The sequence below is a fragment of the Aptenodytes patagonicus genome, chromosome 18, assembly GCF_965638725.1.
Source record: "Aptenodytes patagonicus chromosome 18, bAptPat1.pri.cur, whole genome shotgun sequence".
Lineage (NCBI taxonomy): Eukaryota > Metazoa > Chordata > Aves > Sphenisciformes > Spheniscidae > Aptenodytes > Aptenodytes patagonicus.
In genome coordinates, this window is record NC_134966.1 from 7,479,456 (window position 1) to 7,493,308 (window position 13,853).

The following is a 13,853-nucleotide window of genomic DNA, read 5'->3' on the forward strand; positions in this document are numbered from 1 at the left end:
TCACTCATAATTGTACTCTCCAGGCCCTTGTTCACAATCTGTAAGAGAGGCCCTTCATGCAGAGCTGTCAAGTAAGCTTGTTATAACAAGCAGCTGGCTGAGAAAAGGCAGGTTCATTTGTGGATTCTTTTATAGAGAATTCGTTTAAAGGACAGTTTATCAGGGACAAGCAGAACAGTCATTTCGTCGTGCTGGATTTCTGTGAGTGCCATGTGATAAAATGGAAGGTCTCTGAATGTAGTAATAACAGTAGCTGCTTCCAGCCATGTACCTGAAGTGTCTGATGAATAAAGTGAAGTAGCAGGATTTGTCTGTATCTGAGCTTGCATCTGAGCCTGTCACAGAGCAGGGTGGTGCACCTTGTCTCGCTCAGACAAGCATGTTCACTGCCATGGAGGCCCCTTGGCTGCCTTAGCCGTTGAATTTCTCCATGCTAAGGAGATGGAGAAGGAGTCATCTGGCCTTCCTCTCAAGAACCAGTACAACCCCAATACAGTTGTGAAACCAGAGCATCACCAGCAGTCTCAATTTGTCACAGAGCATGAGCTACACATCGGGTAATGGCAGTACTTAGAGTACTTAGATAGAACTCTATTGCTCTGAATTATTGCGATGCTTCTGAGTTAATACACTGATGTATCAAAGGAGTTGTGTTTAATTTTTCTATTTGCTTACTTCAGAAAGAATGACATATGCTTTAACCAGTATTTAAGTAATCACAGTTGGCTTTTAGCCTCAGCAGAGGTGAGGTGACTAGAATAGGAACAGATTAGCTACAGCGGTAAAGGAGGCAGAGGCTTGAGGGCCTTGTGCCGTGTTACAGTGACATTTAGTTTCCTGCCATCCTGTTGGGAAGGAGTGAGCTTGCAATGAAATGTGTTGTGGCCTCTTTACCCTGCTGCATCTCACTTGTTCCCTTCCATGTGTCTGGCCCCTCTTGCACCCTGAACTGCCGCATTATTGGATGACAAGGGACACAGAGACAGGACACAGGCATGTCAGCGGTGTATCTGCAATTATTTTCAGACGTTGTTCTTTGCCATAAACCTGTTCACAAATCTGAAAACTTTTTTCAATATGAAAAAACACCTGCTCTCCCCATTATGCAGAAATTGCAGAGCAATTGTGCTTGATCTTACTGAACAGTCCAGTTGGGCAAAAGATCAAGCAAAGCAAATTTTAAGCCCACAAGTGAGAGTTATATGTATGGAAAAATCAAATTATAATGAAACTTTATTGCTGTATCCATTAGTCATCTTTAATAAAGCATCAGAAAAGGTCACTTGTTGTTCAGCGGCGCACTGAAGTGGAGCATTTGTGACTACAGAGAGCACCGTGTGCTGAAAAGATAAATGCAGGTAGCGGAGTTGGATGTCCTAGCATTCAAGTGCAAGGCCTGGCACAGACTCACTGTGGGGGTGAAGGGTAGCTTTTTACCTTTGTTTCCACAACAGCAAAATAGGGATCCTTACCCGGCCAGATCAGAAGCTTTCTGGAGTGACTAATTACTAGTTGTATGGTGATTTGAGTGCTTGTAGCTTTGTAATACCACCTTGTAATCGGTGTTCTTGCAGTGCTTATGCTCTTAGTCTATTGCAGCCTTCATTTTTTGTCAAGTGAGTGATGGCTGTAGCATTGCCTTTTGGGGCCTGGACCAGGATGGATGTACTACATTCTCCTTATGTTGATGCAAGACACCTGATTCTTCTTATTTCCTCTCCCACTGCCTGTGGGGCAGTGTAGGGGGAGAGGGGATGTTAGCGGTGTTTTCTTAACAGTGACCAATTGTAAAACCTTTGCTCCCCCCTTTTAGTTTCTGAGCAGTTTCCAGCTTCCCCCCCCCCAGTGATACAGGACTTGGCTGTTAGCCTTCTCTGTAAAATCTGGCCGAATCCTCTGGGCACGTGTAGCTTGGTCTCTGAGGCTAGCACCCAAGCAATGGGTATCTTGGGCCCCCGGGTGTAGTGTATGCCGTGTGGCCAGGTAACTCCTGCTGTGCTTCCAGCTGCATGTCACCACTCGAGAAGGGAGGAAAAGAGGGAGATGAGGAAGTTCCTCAGCTCAGTTTCTGCAGCGTATATGATAGAAGATCTAGGGCCCTTTTCTCCTGGGCATCACTTCTCAGCTTGGGAGCGTGAGCCTTTATGAGCTGATAAGAAGCGCTCTGCTCCCTGCAAATCCTGTATGTAGCTTTTTCCTCTAGAGGGTGGGTAGGTGCAGCTTTTCTTTTCTGAAAGACTCAAGGGTGGAGACGAGCTCCATACACGTCAAGCGCTTTCTCTGTTTGGTGGTGCTTGGAAACAAACTGCAGCCTCTCTGGGCCCCCGCTGGATTTCCATGATAAATACAGCAATATTGACAGATAACGTGGCCGGCCTGGCTCTTGTCAGCTCTGCCTTTTAGCAGGTTTGATTAATTGCTTTACGATTTCACGTCCAGCTGGGGGGCCACTCTTGGATCACTTCTGCCCCCCATCAGGTAGAAGAATGGAGCGGTCTGCTGAATGCGTCTATAGACAGCCACCATGTGCCGAGCGGGTCACCTCATTATGGGGGAAGATGAACTCCTTCCGGCACCGTGCAGCATCATGTTGACCGCGTCACTTCATTTGCATGCTCTGGAGGCTGAATTGGGATAGCTTGGATGGGAGGGAGCTCTTTGGCATGTACCAGACTGGAGGGTAAGGAGGAGAAGGGCACCAAGTCCTGGCACGGGGGGTGGGAGCTTACAGCCTCTGACCAAACCTGGAGAGCCAACTAACTTGATCCTGCAGTATGGTCTAGGAGGGACCTGATGCGGGAACAGTCCCAACAACTACAAACTTGGTGCTGAATGCTAAATGGGGAAATTATTTGAAATCTGTATTCTCCTTGATTCCAGTTTGAGAATGCTTCAATTTTTAATCCCCTTTTGGAAGGAGAAACCTAGTCTGCTGTGTGAGTAGCAACCTATGGTTATGCCTCTGCCGCCCAGTAAAGGAGTTTTCCCACTCCTTCGTGATCCAAATTGTGTTGGCTGAAAGGGCCCTCTGTTTTCATTAAGTAGATGAAATGGCTGTTGGTTCAGATCTCACCTCAATATGTAAAAACCAGAGCTTCAAACGAGTCTGCATCAGACAAAAGCATTACATAAAAAAAACTTCTTGGTTTTGAAACTTCATCTTACCGCTTTCCCATGCTTCACTGAAAATAAGTGACTTGGCTTTTGGCTGCACAGTACAATCCCTGTTGTCTGCCCAGGGATGTGACACGATTATCTTTTGTTAAATGCATCTTCAAAAATTCATTTAGAAAGAGTTAATTGCCCTTTGGCAACTTTTCCTCCTCCCTTCCCCAAGAAGGCTTTAAAATGTTAAAAAGGTCACGAGTCCATTACAATGAAATGAACAAGTGTCTGCAACATCCACAGTTTGTTTTGAAGTTGTGCTGGATGTATAGAGATGGAAATGCGAGCAAAATTGAGGAGATCATTTTTGGACACTCTTTTTAATTAAAACCAAACAAAAATCTCCGGTTACTTTCCTTTGCTCTCTTTCCTGCTTGCTGTATGTCCTTTTGGCTGGTGATTTTTGGTTTGTGATTTAAAAGTTGTAAAACCCCTTCCCCGCACCCTTTAATTTCTCCAGTTGAGTGGAGCTGGTCTGTAAGTTGTGTGAGCTTCCAAAAGAAGAATTGAACCATTGTAACATTGGCTGAGGCTTTTGTTAAGCAAATTTCATTAAGAGACTGGGACCTAGCAGGTCTTCGGGAAACCAGATCCACTTTGGCTGGCCCTACCGCATCCTGCTCGAAGTACTCCTGTGCTCTAGTGCATCCAGATGGCAAACTAGCCAGATATGTTCACTGCATGCACAACTAACTCTGAAATAGCGGAAGACAGCCTGGAATCCTGCGCTGCTGCGGTTGTGTGGAGGGATGCGTATGCTGCGGTGTGAATAGGAAGCGCGGTAAGCGGAGGCTTCTTTAAGGGAATAAGCTATTGAAAAGCACATGATTGTAAGAAAGCTTAAGCTTTGTTTTTAAGCTACAAGGTATGTGTCTGGTGGCTTTTTGCCTTAGTGGAATGAAATGTCTAGCAATGGGGAAGGAAAAACAAAGCCTCATGGAGGAAAGAAAAAGCATGTTTTAGTTGCAGGTGACTTTCTTTTCTTGAGGATTGTGAACAGCTGTGCAAAACCACCAGAATTCAGTCAGTACAGTTTTTGCATCTGGTTTGTCAAAGTGTATCTCAGCCATGCTGCATTTTGTTGGGAGCCTAGCAATGTGCACACAGGGGGACTGTGTGTATTCTTAAAACAGCACCATCCATGACCCCAAAAACGGTTGCAGTAGCTCACGGTTTCAGGTCATGCCTATGAAGCAGTATAAAGGAGCAACACGAGCTCAGGTACTATGGTTTCTTATGCTGTTGCCATCCTCAGCCCGCTTCCCTTGAGGCACGCAGAAGGTAGTTAAAACTATATTCCATTACCAGAACCTGACTTCGATAGGCTTTTACAGAAGGAGATGCTGAATATCCCTCCTTATGTCTTGGTTTTCTTTTCTTCAGGTGGTGAGAACATCAAGAGCATAAATCAGCAATCGGGAGCCCATGTGGAGCTCCAGAGAAACCCACCTCCAAACACAGACCCTGGTGTACGAATATTCACAATCAGAGGAGTTCCCCAGCAAATTGAACTCGCTAGACATCTCATAGATGAGAAAGTTGGTGTAAGTTCCATCTCTGTTGATCTTGGTCTGTCTCTTTCAGATGTGGTGTTTTCACTCTTAGGTACATGTAGGCCTGGACTTACAGGATGGCACAGAATACACACACTTAATGTTATTTAGCTTCAAAACCATTTGCCTGTTAGCAGCTGCCTTGAACTTTGGCCCTCCAGCATCCATTGGAGTAATTTTTGCTGTGGTCCCAGAAGGATCTGACTGTTTGCTGACATAATCAAGGGTAGTGTGCAGCTGTTATGAGAGGGAAGAACAGCAATAATAAGGTATGAGAAGGCTGTCAAAGGAGATTTTTTGAAGGAAAGACAATAGTGTCACTGCGTGAGAAATGACACAATCCTGGCATCATCATCCTGAAAGTAACACTCACCTCCTTGCTCCAATAAATCCAGGATGACTTTTATCTTCCACTTAATGCAGTGCTGTAGTATTGAAGCTTAATAATGTCAGGCTGGAGTACGACTGAAGGGGGAGACATGGGTAAAAAAAAAAAGTATGGAAAATACTGAACTGGGTAAGGTAAAGCTGAAAAGCAACCTTTATGCTGAATGGCCTGAGAGGAGAAGGCTTGATACCAACCTCAGGATCCAAGCTATTCAAAGGAAAACTTCCAACTGTGCCGTCTACTTTACAAGGCAGCTCCCGTTAGCCCCTTTGTGGGCTGGCCGGAGTTGCTTTTGAAGCTGGGCTCCTGGAGTGTGCTGACAGTCCTGAGAACTTCGTCCTTGGAGAATCAGTCACTTCTTTCAGATGCTGGGGTTTAGTGGAACGTGTCCTAGGCTGTCTTCTCCCCTTTCTTACTGCTCATACTAGCTGCCTCCACCCTGTGCTTAGAGCTGGCATTAAATATTTGTGGATTCTGTGACAGGGTACCAGCATGGGTGGACCTGGAGGATTTGGTCAAAGTCCGTTCAGCCAAGCACCCGCTACACCTCATCAAAAGTAAGCTTCTCCATCTCATCATGGACGGGCTGTGGGGAATGGCTGGGAGCTATAAAAGCGCTGGGAGAAGGGTGGAGGGCCTTGAAGGGGTGACGTGTAAGTGGAGCCTTTTAAAGAGTGAGCATTCAGAAGCAAGAAGCAAGTGAGATTAATCCTTTAAGCTTGACTACAGGAAGGTTTTTAGGTATTATAAACAAGGCAGGTATTGGCATCTCCAAAATTCCTGTCTCTAGTGCAGTGAGAGCATGGAAAGAAGCCTGAACTGCATACAGCACAAGGAGAGCTGGTCAGTATGATGTGTCTTCGTCTTGGCTTCGTGAATAGACCAATATCAAGCAGTCACACCTACACAGCATTTCCTTTTGTTCCCATGTTCACCTGTTAGCTCAGCAGTTGCTGACCAAAGTAACAATTTTGCTTCTGTGCGCAACTTCATGTATACGGCCTGTTTAAATATTTGATTGTCTACTTCAGCGTGCCTTTTTGTCCTCTGCAGTGGTCCTCAGGCGTTCATGACACAGGGTTGGGGCAGTACCTACCAGACGTGGCAGCAGCCTGGACAGCAAGTCCCAAGTAAGTGTCTAGGACCTGGGTTGGAAAAGGGTTGGTGTTCCCTTTGCAATTGCTGCTTCGTGCCTGCAAAACACAGGTTCACCTGCGAGACCGCTTGTGTGAAAACAGCAAAATAATTTCCTGAGCAGCAGAGGTGTGTGGAGGCATGCTGTGGTGTTTGAGCTCAGAATAAGCTGACGTCCATCAAAAACTGTGATGCTTTTTGTGCACTTAACTGCTTACTGCTTGTTTCTGCTCTCTGTGTGTGGAAACTCTGGTCCTTGCTGTCTGTTCCTAACAAAAACGTTTCTGCCTTAGGCTCTTTTCTGCCAGGATTCCCCAGGCAAGCATTTGCCAACCCCACTTCCCCCTAAGAGGCACACCATGTCTGGTGGTGAGCCCTCCCATCTCTTTGTTCTTGACCTTACCAGTTCTTGCTTATTTTCTTTTTTAAATGTTCCTTATGAGCTCTTCTCACTACTTAACTCCCAGTCTGATGGAAAGACTGGGAAAGGAGATGCAGAAAATGGAAGAAAGGATAGTCAGGGCTTCTATCCTGGTTCATACACACTGGCTGCAGTGGTGTCCCCTTGTCTCCTTTTGAGAGTTGATGAGAACTGCTCAGCCTCCACAGTGCTAAATGCTCGGAATGAGGCCGGTGAGATAACCAGCTTTCAAATAAATTAAAAAAAAAAAAAGTGCACACATGTCCTTAGTCATGAGTTCAAAAACTGAACCCAGATCACCCCTGCTGCTGGGCTTTCCACTTCAAGCCACCAGCACTGAGTTAGGCTGGGTGTAATTTTTCAGGGTTCGAAGTGGCATTTCTTCCTAAAACCCTGTTTAGTCAAAATTCAGCAGGTTGGAATGGGGAGTCCCCCTTTTCAGAATAACAGGTAGTAAACACTAGTGGTGATGTTGGTAACTGCATCATCCTGTGTCTTCAACAGCCAGAGTAATGGTTTGCCCTAAACAGAGCAGATTCACAGTCCGCTTGGTAATCTTAAAGCTGATGTGATGGGCAGTAATGTCCAATAGACACTGTTCAATCACAATTTTTTGGGAATTACAACTTTTTTAATGGCCTGGTCTTGTGAAAACTAAAGCTAAGCACCAAAAGGGGGGGGGTGGGTGGGTGTTGTAATTTTAAAGGGGTTTAATGACAGGTACTTTTCAGTGCTAAGGCTGATTTGGCAATGAAGTAGATTATTAACTTCCGTATAAATTCCCACTCTGAGGTGCCTGAGGTAGAGGAAATGTTGGAGGAGCAATGCCTGCAATTGCACTTGTGATTCCCTGTAACACTAATCACATTTTAATGTTTATGAAATTGTGCAGATATGAAATTTGGAAATCCTTAGTGCTGCATTGTTAACTTAGTGCACTTCTAAAATGTGCGCTACAGTAGGACATAGGAACCCTGCATGCGAAGTGTGTGTTAAACTCTAAAAAAAAAAAAAATGCCTCTGGAAGAGTCCTGCTCCTTAACAATTACAGTCTAAAAATCATGACTTTTCCTTTGAGCTCTAGGGACTTGTAGAAGGTCAATAGTTGTTCTGTTTTCAGGACAGCAAAATGCAACGGTGGGCTTGAAAGGACTTTTTTTGTACAGGAGTGGAATAGCATGGTACTGAAGAGTATTTTCCCATTAGCCTGTTTTACAGGAAAAATTGTTACTCCAGTCCTTTCCTGTGCACCCCCAAGAGCACTGGACTTCCCTGAGGTTTGGGAAACAGAACAGTCAGTGCAGCAGGGAAAGCTCTACAAAAAGTGTCATTTTTATCTTCCCATAAAGCCTTTGAATAAATGCTTATGAAATGTGCATTGCTATTTGCCTTGCAAAGATGCCTTTAGAAACTCACCTTAGTAACTTATCTTTTTTTCTCGCCTCGCTGAAACATCCTCTTATCCTGGCCGCCAGCTGCTGGGGGGGCGGGGGGGAATCTCCCTTCCTGCGACGTATAGTCATGTCTCAAACTCACACCTCCTGGCTTTGGAGCCTGGTATAAGAAGCACAGACCCTTTGAATTCCCTGATTACTGATAGTACAGCTTGTATCCCAATGACGGCTGCTTTGCAGTGAGTTTGCCAGGTTTCTGGTGGCTCCCAAGAGCAGTGAAGCATCCTTCCTTGCCATTATCCTTCCCCTGTATGGGTTTAATACCACAAGGCCGTGTTTTGGGGGCCGATGTTTTATTTCTGCTGTTGAACCTGATGGAAAATGTTGGCTCTCTAGTTCCATGTCTACTTAGGATCCTTCGTGTTCCTGTTTGTAGCCAGGCATACTGAAGGCAGTCTTGGTAAGGAGAGAGGACAGACAAGATAATGCTGTGCTTTAAGCAGCCTTCACCGCTTTCTTCTGCTGCAGATCACAATGGTACCCAGTCAGGCCAGGTGGAGTTCACCAAGGCGTGGGAGGATTATTATAAGAAACTAGGTAAATACCTGCTTTTGCACTTTAAGTTTTAATTTAAAAACAGTCTTGTGAAGGGTCCCTTCCCCGAGTGCTGCAGCCCGTTTGTTCGTGGCTCTGCTAGCCCTGTCAAAGAGCCGGCTGAGTCGTTCTCCAAGCAGGCTTCCTAGGGACAGACTTGAGAGTGCCCTCCTTGTGGGAGGAGGGGCAGACCCCCACCCCCTACACATGTATTTAGATTTTAATTACTTCCCCCATCTTAAATAAATTAACTGGCTGGGGAAACATTTTGCTGTGAAATGCATTTAGCTGCGTGTCCTTTCAGCCTGCTGCGGACTGTATTCTCCTAGAAGAAAAGGCATTGAAGGAGGTCCTTTGTTGGCATTAGCAGGTGGACAGTTGAGGCAGCCTTGACCTCTGCCAGAAAAGGTCCTGACTTGTAGCGTTGGTCAAGTCTTTTAACCCGCTTTCATGCCCCTGGACAGGACACTGCTGCCCTGTTCCCTCCACCCACTTCACACTTGCAGTGTATTATATTCCCCCTTCCCACCACTTCAAAGCCCCCCTTCGGCCGGCGTCGCAGGGCAGGGCTGTACATGGAGCGCAGGCGGTTGGACGGGCTGGGGAGAGCTCTCCTCCACGCGTGTCTCCTGTCCTTGCCTGCCGTCCGTGTGTGCAGCGGCTCGTGCTCAGCACTCAGGCTCTCGCTGTGCCTGCCTCTCTCTGCAGTTTTCTAATTGCTGTGTTTTCTGTTCAGGGCTTTTTTTTTATTTGCTGTGTGTCTGGCTGAGGGCTCTTTGCTCTAACTGTGACTAAGGGAAGTGCGGGCATCCCGCCTCTGCACCCAGCTGGCTGCACTCTCCCCTGCAACAGCACTTATTAGACATGCTGGATTGAAGGTGTCTTAGTGCTTCAAAGAGGGGAAGTCTGTGCTAGACCAAGGTTTTGGGGTCTGCGAGGTCTCTCTCAGTGCAGGCATTGGCACCGCTTGTCTTAGTGCGCTGCAGGGGTCTGGAGACCGCGCAGCAGAGCCAGTCGTGGCTGTTAGGAGGGTGTCGTGGATGCCTCTCCGGATGGTGCATGGGGGGGGTATAGTGCTGAGGGCAGGTGGAGCTGGCCGTGCTTTGTGCAGGGCTCACGGCTCCCTTCAGTCCTGAGGAACCCTGCAGCCGGTAGCAGTTTGGCTAGCCCGGAGCTGTGTGCTGGGGCGGGTGGTACGCTGGAGGCTCGTGTGTGGGCACATTGTACAGATACGCATTGTCCGCCGGGGCTCCTTCAGACGTGCTCTGCTGGTGAGAGTGGGGGTGAACGACGCAGACCCCTGAAAACCAAGTGAGATGACTCAAAACACGGCCGTTTCCTTGGCAGCTCCGTGGCTGGAGGTCGAGGTGACAGGTCTCAGTTCTGTCAGGGGTTTGAACCCTCCATCCCTGTGCTAGGTGGGAGTGGACTGACAGCCTAGGGTGGTCGATGGGCAAACCGAGCAGGTCCCAGCATGGGGGAGACGTGGCTTAATGCCCTTCAACAGGGCACAGGTGAGATGAAATCAGGAACTGGAGCGTTTCCTCGGCTTTCCCTGAACTGAAGATGCCCAACGCTGTAGAAAGGTGGAAGCTAAAGTGTGAAGTCTGGGCAACTGAGATAGATCCAGGGCCTGTCTAGCAGAAAGGTAGATGTCACTGGCTGGAAACTGTCACCTGTTCCATATTGACGTGCCCCTTGTTGTCATCTTTGCACAGGCCAACAGAGCCAGCAGCAGAACAGCCATCCCGATTACAGCAAAGCATGGGAGGAGTATTTCAAAAAACAGAGTGAGTGAAACAGGGTTATTGGAGATGAATCCACTCTTGTAAACAGAGTTAACGCTAATCCGATGACTTGCGTCTCCATCCCCTGCCATTATTAGCTTCCAGTCCTCTACAAAACCCCTTTGGTCCTCTCCTGTTGGTGATGGTGCATGTAGTTCTCCCACTGAAAGCTCTCAGTCGTGCTGTCTGCTGTCGCGCCTCGGGAGGGGTGCTCCCATTGAACCGCAGTCCACAGTAGACCTCGTGTCCGCGCTGGCAGTTGGCCTGCCTGGGGGAAACGTAGCGCACAGCAGGAACTGATGCTAACAAAACCCAGAAAGCTGAAGCTGGGTTGTTGAGAGGGTAGGAGAGCTCTGCGCACGTGGAAAAACATGAGCCTGGCTTTCTCCACTCAACTGTTAAGAAGCGCATGATGCCAACTTTTGGATTTGCATTTGACACCGCGCTGCTGGAGCCTTCGGGCCAAGGATGAAGGGTGCAGGCCGTCAGACCCTGTCCCTGCAGCCGCGGGAACGGTCTCTTAACGCTTTCTGGCTGCTGTTGGCTTGTCACTTGCAAGCCAGCTCAAAGCCTGTCCTGTCGTATCCAAACAGCAGATAGCCGGTGTCGCTCTTTCAGATGTCTGCAGCTGTTGGAAGGGGGCTGGCTCTTCTTTAAGCTTTACAAAAGGAGATCCTAAGCCTGGGCTTGGTCTTACTGAATTGCTCATCTCTCCCTTTTCCCTTCTTTTCCTCCAGGTCATGCTGCCAGTGCTGCTTCTCAGGCAAGTTCCCAGCCGGACTACACGATGGCTTGGGCAGAGTATTACAGACAGCAGGCTGCCTACTATGGGCAGACACTAGGGCAGGCTCAGGCCCACAGCCAGGTCTGTATTCATGTTCCCTGAACCCCGCTGCTCTTTCCCTTGGGGAACTGGGTACGCTGGCCTTGCCCTGGTGTGGGGACTCTGCTTTGGGTTCACGTGGTGAAGCAGAGAGATTTTTGTGGCTGAGGAAGTGGTCACAGAAGTGAGAAACTGCTCACTCCTCCCCGTTGTGTTGTCTCAACGTGAGAGTCTTATTTCCCTGTGCAGGGTGAGGGGTTTTTCTGGGGGAGGACTGGGAGGTTATTTGTTTCTCCTGGGGGCCTTTCCTCATAACCCCCAGGCTGTCTTGTGGCTTTGGGGAATTAAAGTAAAAGGAACGATGGAGCCAGGCTGGCGAGGTAGCACAACACTGGCCCATCGTGCAGTCCGGGACCGTGTGTGCGGACTTTGCCTTTTCTCTTGCGAGCTTTGTGCTAGGACGGGAGCCGTGCACTTGCCTGGGGAGGGAGCGCCCTGTCCTGAAAGGGAAGGGGAAACTGTTGAAAAATAACTTGGATTAACCAGCTGCCAAGTGAAATCTCACCTCACCTGTCACTCAGACCACCGGAGGGTTGTGTGGGATTTATCCTAAATCGTACCCACAGGGCTTTCCTGCGCAGGGGGTTTGCAGAGCGAATGTCTTAGTATTGGGCAAAAAAACCCACATACACCTTAGTGGGATCAGACGCTTCTCCCCGCTGAATGGTGTTTTTACTCTGGCTCCTCGGAGCAGAAGCTGGTCTGGATGCAAGCGGCACGGGCGGCCAGCACCGTCCTCAGGCAGCTGCAGCCTCCCCACTGCCGCTCTCCGGCAGCGCCGAGGGCGAGCGGGGCGAGCCGGGCGCAGGAATCGGCGCTTGCCGCGGGCGCTGGCCAAGTGTGACCTAGAAGCGGTGATAAAAGGGAGTTCTCTTCATTCCTCTCTCAAAGTCTGGCCCTCTAGAGAAGAGAGATCTTGTTCGATAAGAGGCACGAACTCCTGGAAGGAGAGCTCAGGGATAGGAGGCGTTAGGGCAGAGATCTCTTCGATAGCGGTTTGAAGCGTCGTTTGAGGTATATATCCTGCTCGGCTGGAACGGGGAATGAGAGACCTGTCTGTGTCTGAACGGGGGAGGAGGGCTCGACAGCAAATTCCTAACGCCGCCGCTGAGTAACTTTTCCTTTTCCCCCCCCCCTCTCTCTAGGAGCAGTAGAACAAGGTCCTCGTGGCAATTTTTTTTTTTTTCTCAGAATCATTGCGGAAGAAAACCTTTTTGTAACAGAGGTTTCTAGATTTGCAACATTTTGATGAAGACTTTTCTGTTTGTTTGTGAAACACTAGTTGTAGGATAATCTATACTGAACTTTTCTAAGAATCAGGAACGATTAGTAATGTACTAAACTTATGGACATGCTGGTAATTTTGTTTCCAAATTTGTAAAAAAAAAAAACAAAAAAACAAAACTCCGGGATTCTTTTTGGAGAGAAGCCAGAGAATTTGCAGGCACCAAAACGCACCCCAGAGCTGTGACATTTCAACATGTGGTTTTTTGTGTGTGTTTTCCTTTTAATTTTCAATCTTTTCTGTTGCAACAGAAAGAGTGGCTTGGAAGTCTTAGGTGGTATGTAACAAATCCTAAAAAGAAAAAAAAAAAAATTTAAACAGTATTTAAATATTCTTAAATATGTAAATTCATTAAATGTTTTACTTCTAACTTCTTGTATCTTGGCTGTCTTTGATTTTATTGCATTTTTTAAAAACTGAACTATGATATGTATTGTAATTAATTATGTGAATTCTGTATTGAGACAGTTACTGTTTTGCTGTCAGGCAAGTTATGGGCGGGGGGGCATTTTGTAGGGTTTGTATAATTTCTAGAGTCTAAAGGGGTAATATAAAAACGTGTTAATTTTTTTAGCAATACATTTTTTCATGTCTCCATTGCTAGTTGCATTTATGTATCTAAGACCTCCAAGCTTGTTTAAAAAAAAAAAAAGAAAAAAAAAGAAAAAAACTTTCCTCTATGCTCTCAGAAATATAAATACTGTTATTTTTAATATTAAAATGAATCTGCTATTAGTACCTTTAACAAACACTGTGGAACATAAAACCATATAAAAGGTAGTAACTATTTTTTAATTCCAAGGTGTTTTTTGCTTTTTCATTTCTTTTAAATATTTTCTTATCTAATATTTGTCAAATTACCTAGAGAAATAAATGAATCTAGTATTAACCACAGTATGCGCTAAATAATTTTGATTTAATAAAAGGGATAATATGATTTCCAATGTTTACTGTAGTGTTTCTTGTACAGATAACTGTATTTTTAAAGGAAAAACGGAATTGAAGCTATTTTTTCTTGCATTTTTAATTGCCCTGCGGGACATTCCGTTTTGAAATGTACTGAAGTTACTGTTCTTGGGTTCTTTCCTTATTTTTCCTTATGCTTGAAATGTCTAACTATAAAGAAACGCAATTGGATAATGTTGAGCATGGTGTTTAAAAAAAAAAGTGTTCTTTTTATTTGACTGACAGTTGCATTTTACACTCTATATAATAAAATTTCCACAAGGTGTCTTGTGGGTAAAGTATT

General features: G+C 46.5%; 1 protein-coding gene across 4 annotated transcripts in view; it reads left to right on the forward strand.

The window, feature by feature from the left end:
• The window catches only part of FUBP3 (far upstream element binding protein 3), a 41,194-nt gene extending 27,341 nt beyond the window's left edge, over nucleotides 1–13,853 (forward strand). For 2 of the 4 annotated variants that reach the window (XM_076355788.1, XM_076355789.1), the window contains exons 14-19: nucleotides 4,549–4,709; nucleotides 5,590–5,663; nucleotides 6,160–6,236; nucleotides 10,368–10,439; nucleotides 11,174–11,301; nucleotides 12,465–13,853. In XM_076355788.1, coding sequence (XP_076211903.1) covers nucleotides 4,549–4,709; nucleotides 5,590–5,663; nucleotides 6,160–6,236; nucleotides 10,368–10,439; nucleotides 11,174–11,301; nucleotides 12,465–12,473 — 521 coding nt within the window. In that variant the 3' untranslated portion in view covers nucleotides 12,474–13,853. Of the gene's footprint in view, nucleotides 1–4,548; nucleotides 4,710–5,589; nucleotides 5,664–6,159; nucleotides 6,237–8,583; nucleotides 8,844–10,367; nucleotides 10,440–11,173; nucleotides 11,302–12,464 lie in introns of those variants that run through there. The other 2 variants (XM_076355790.1, XM_076355791.1) reach the window with 2 other exon arrangements.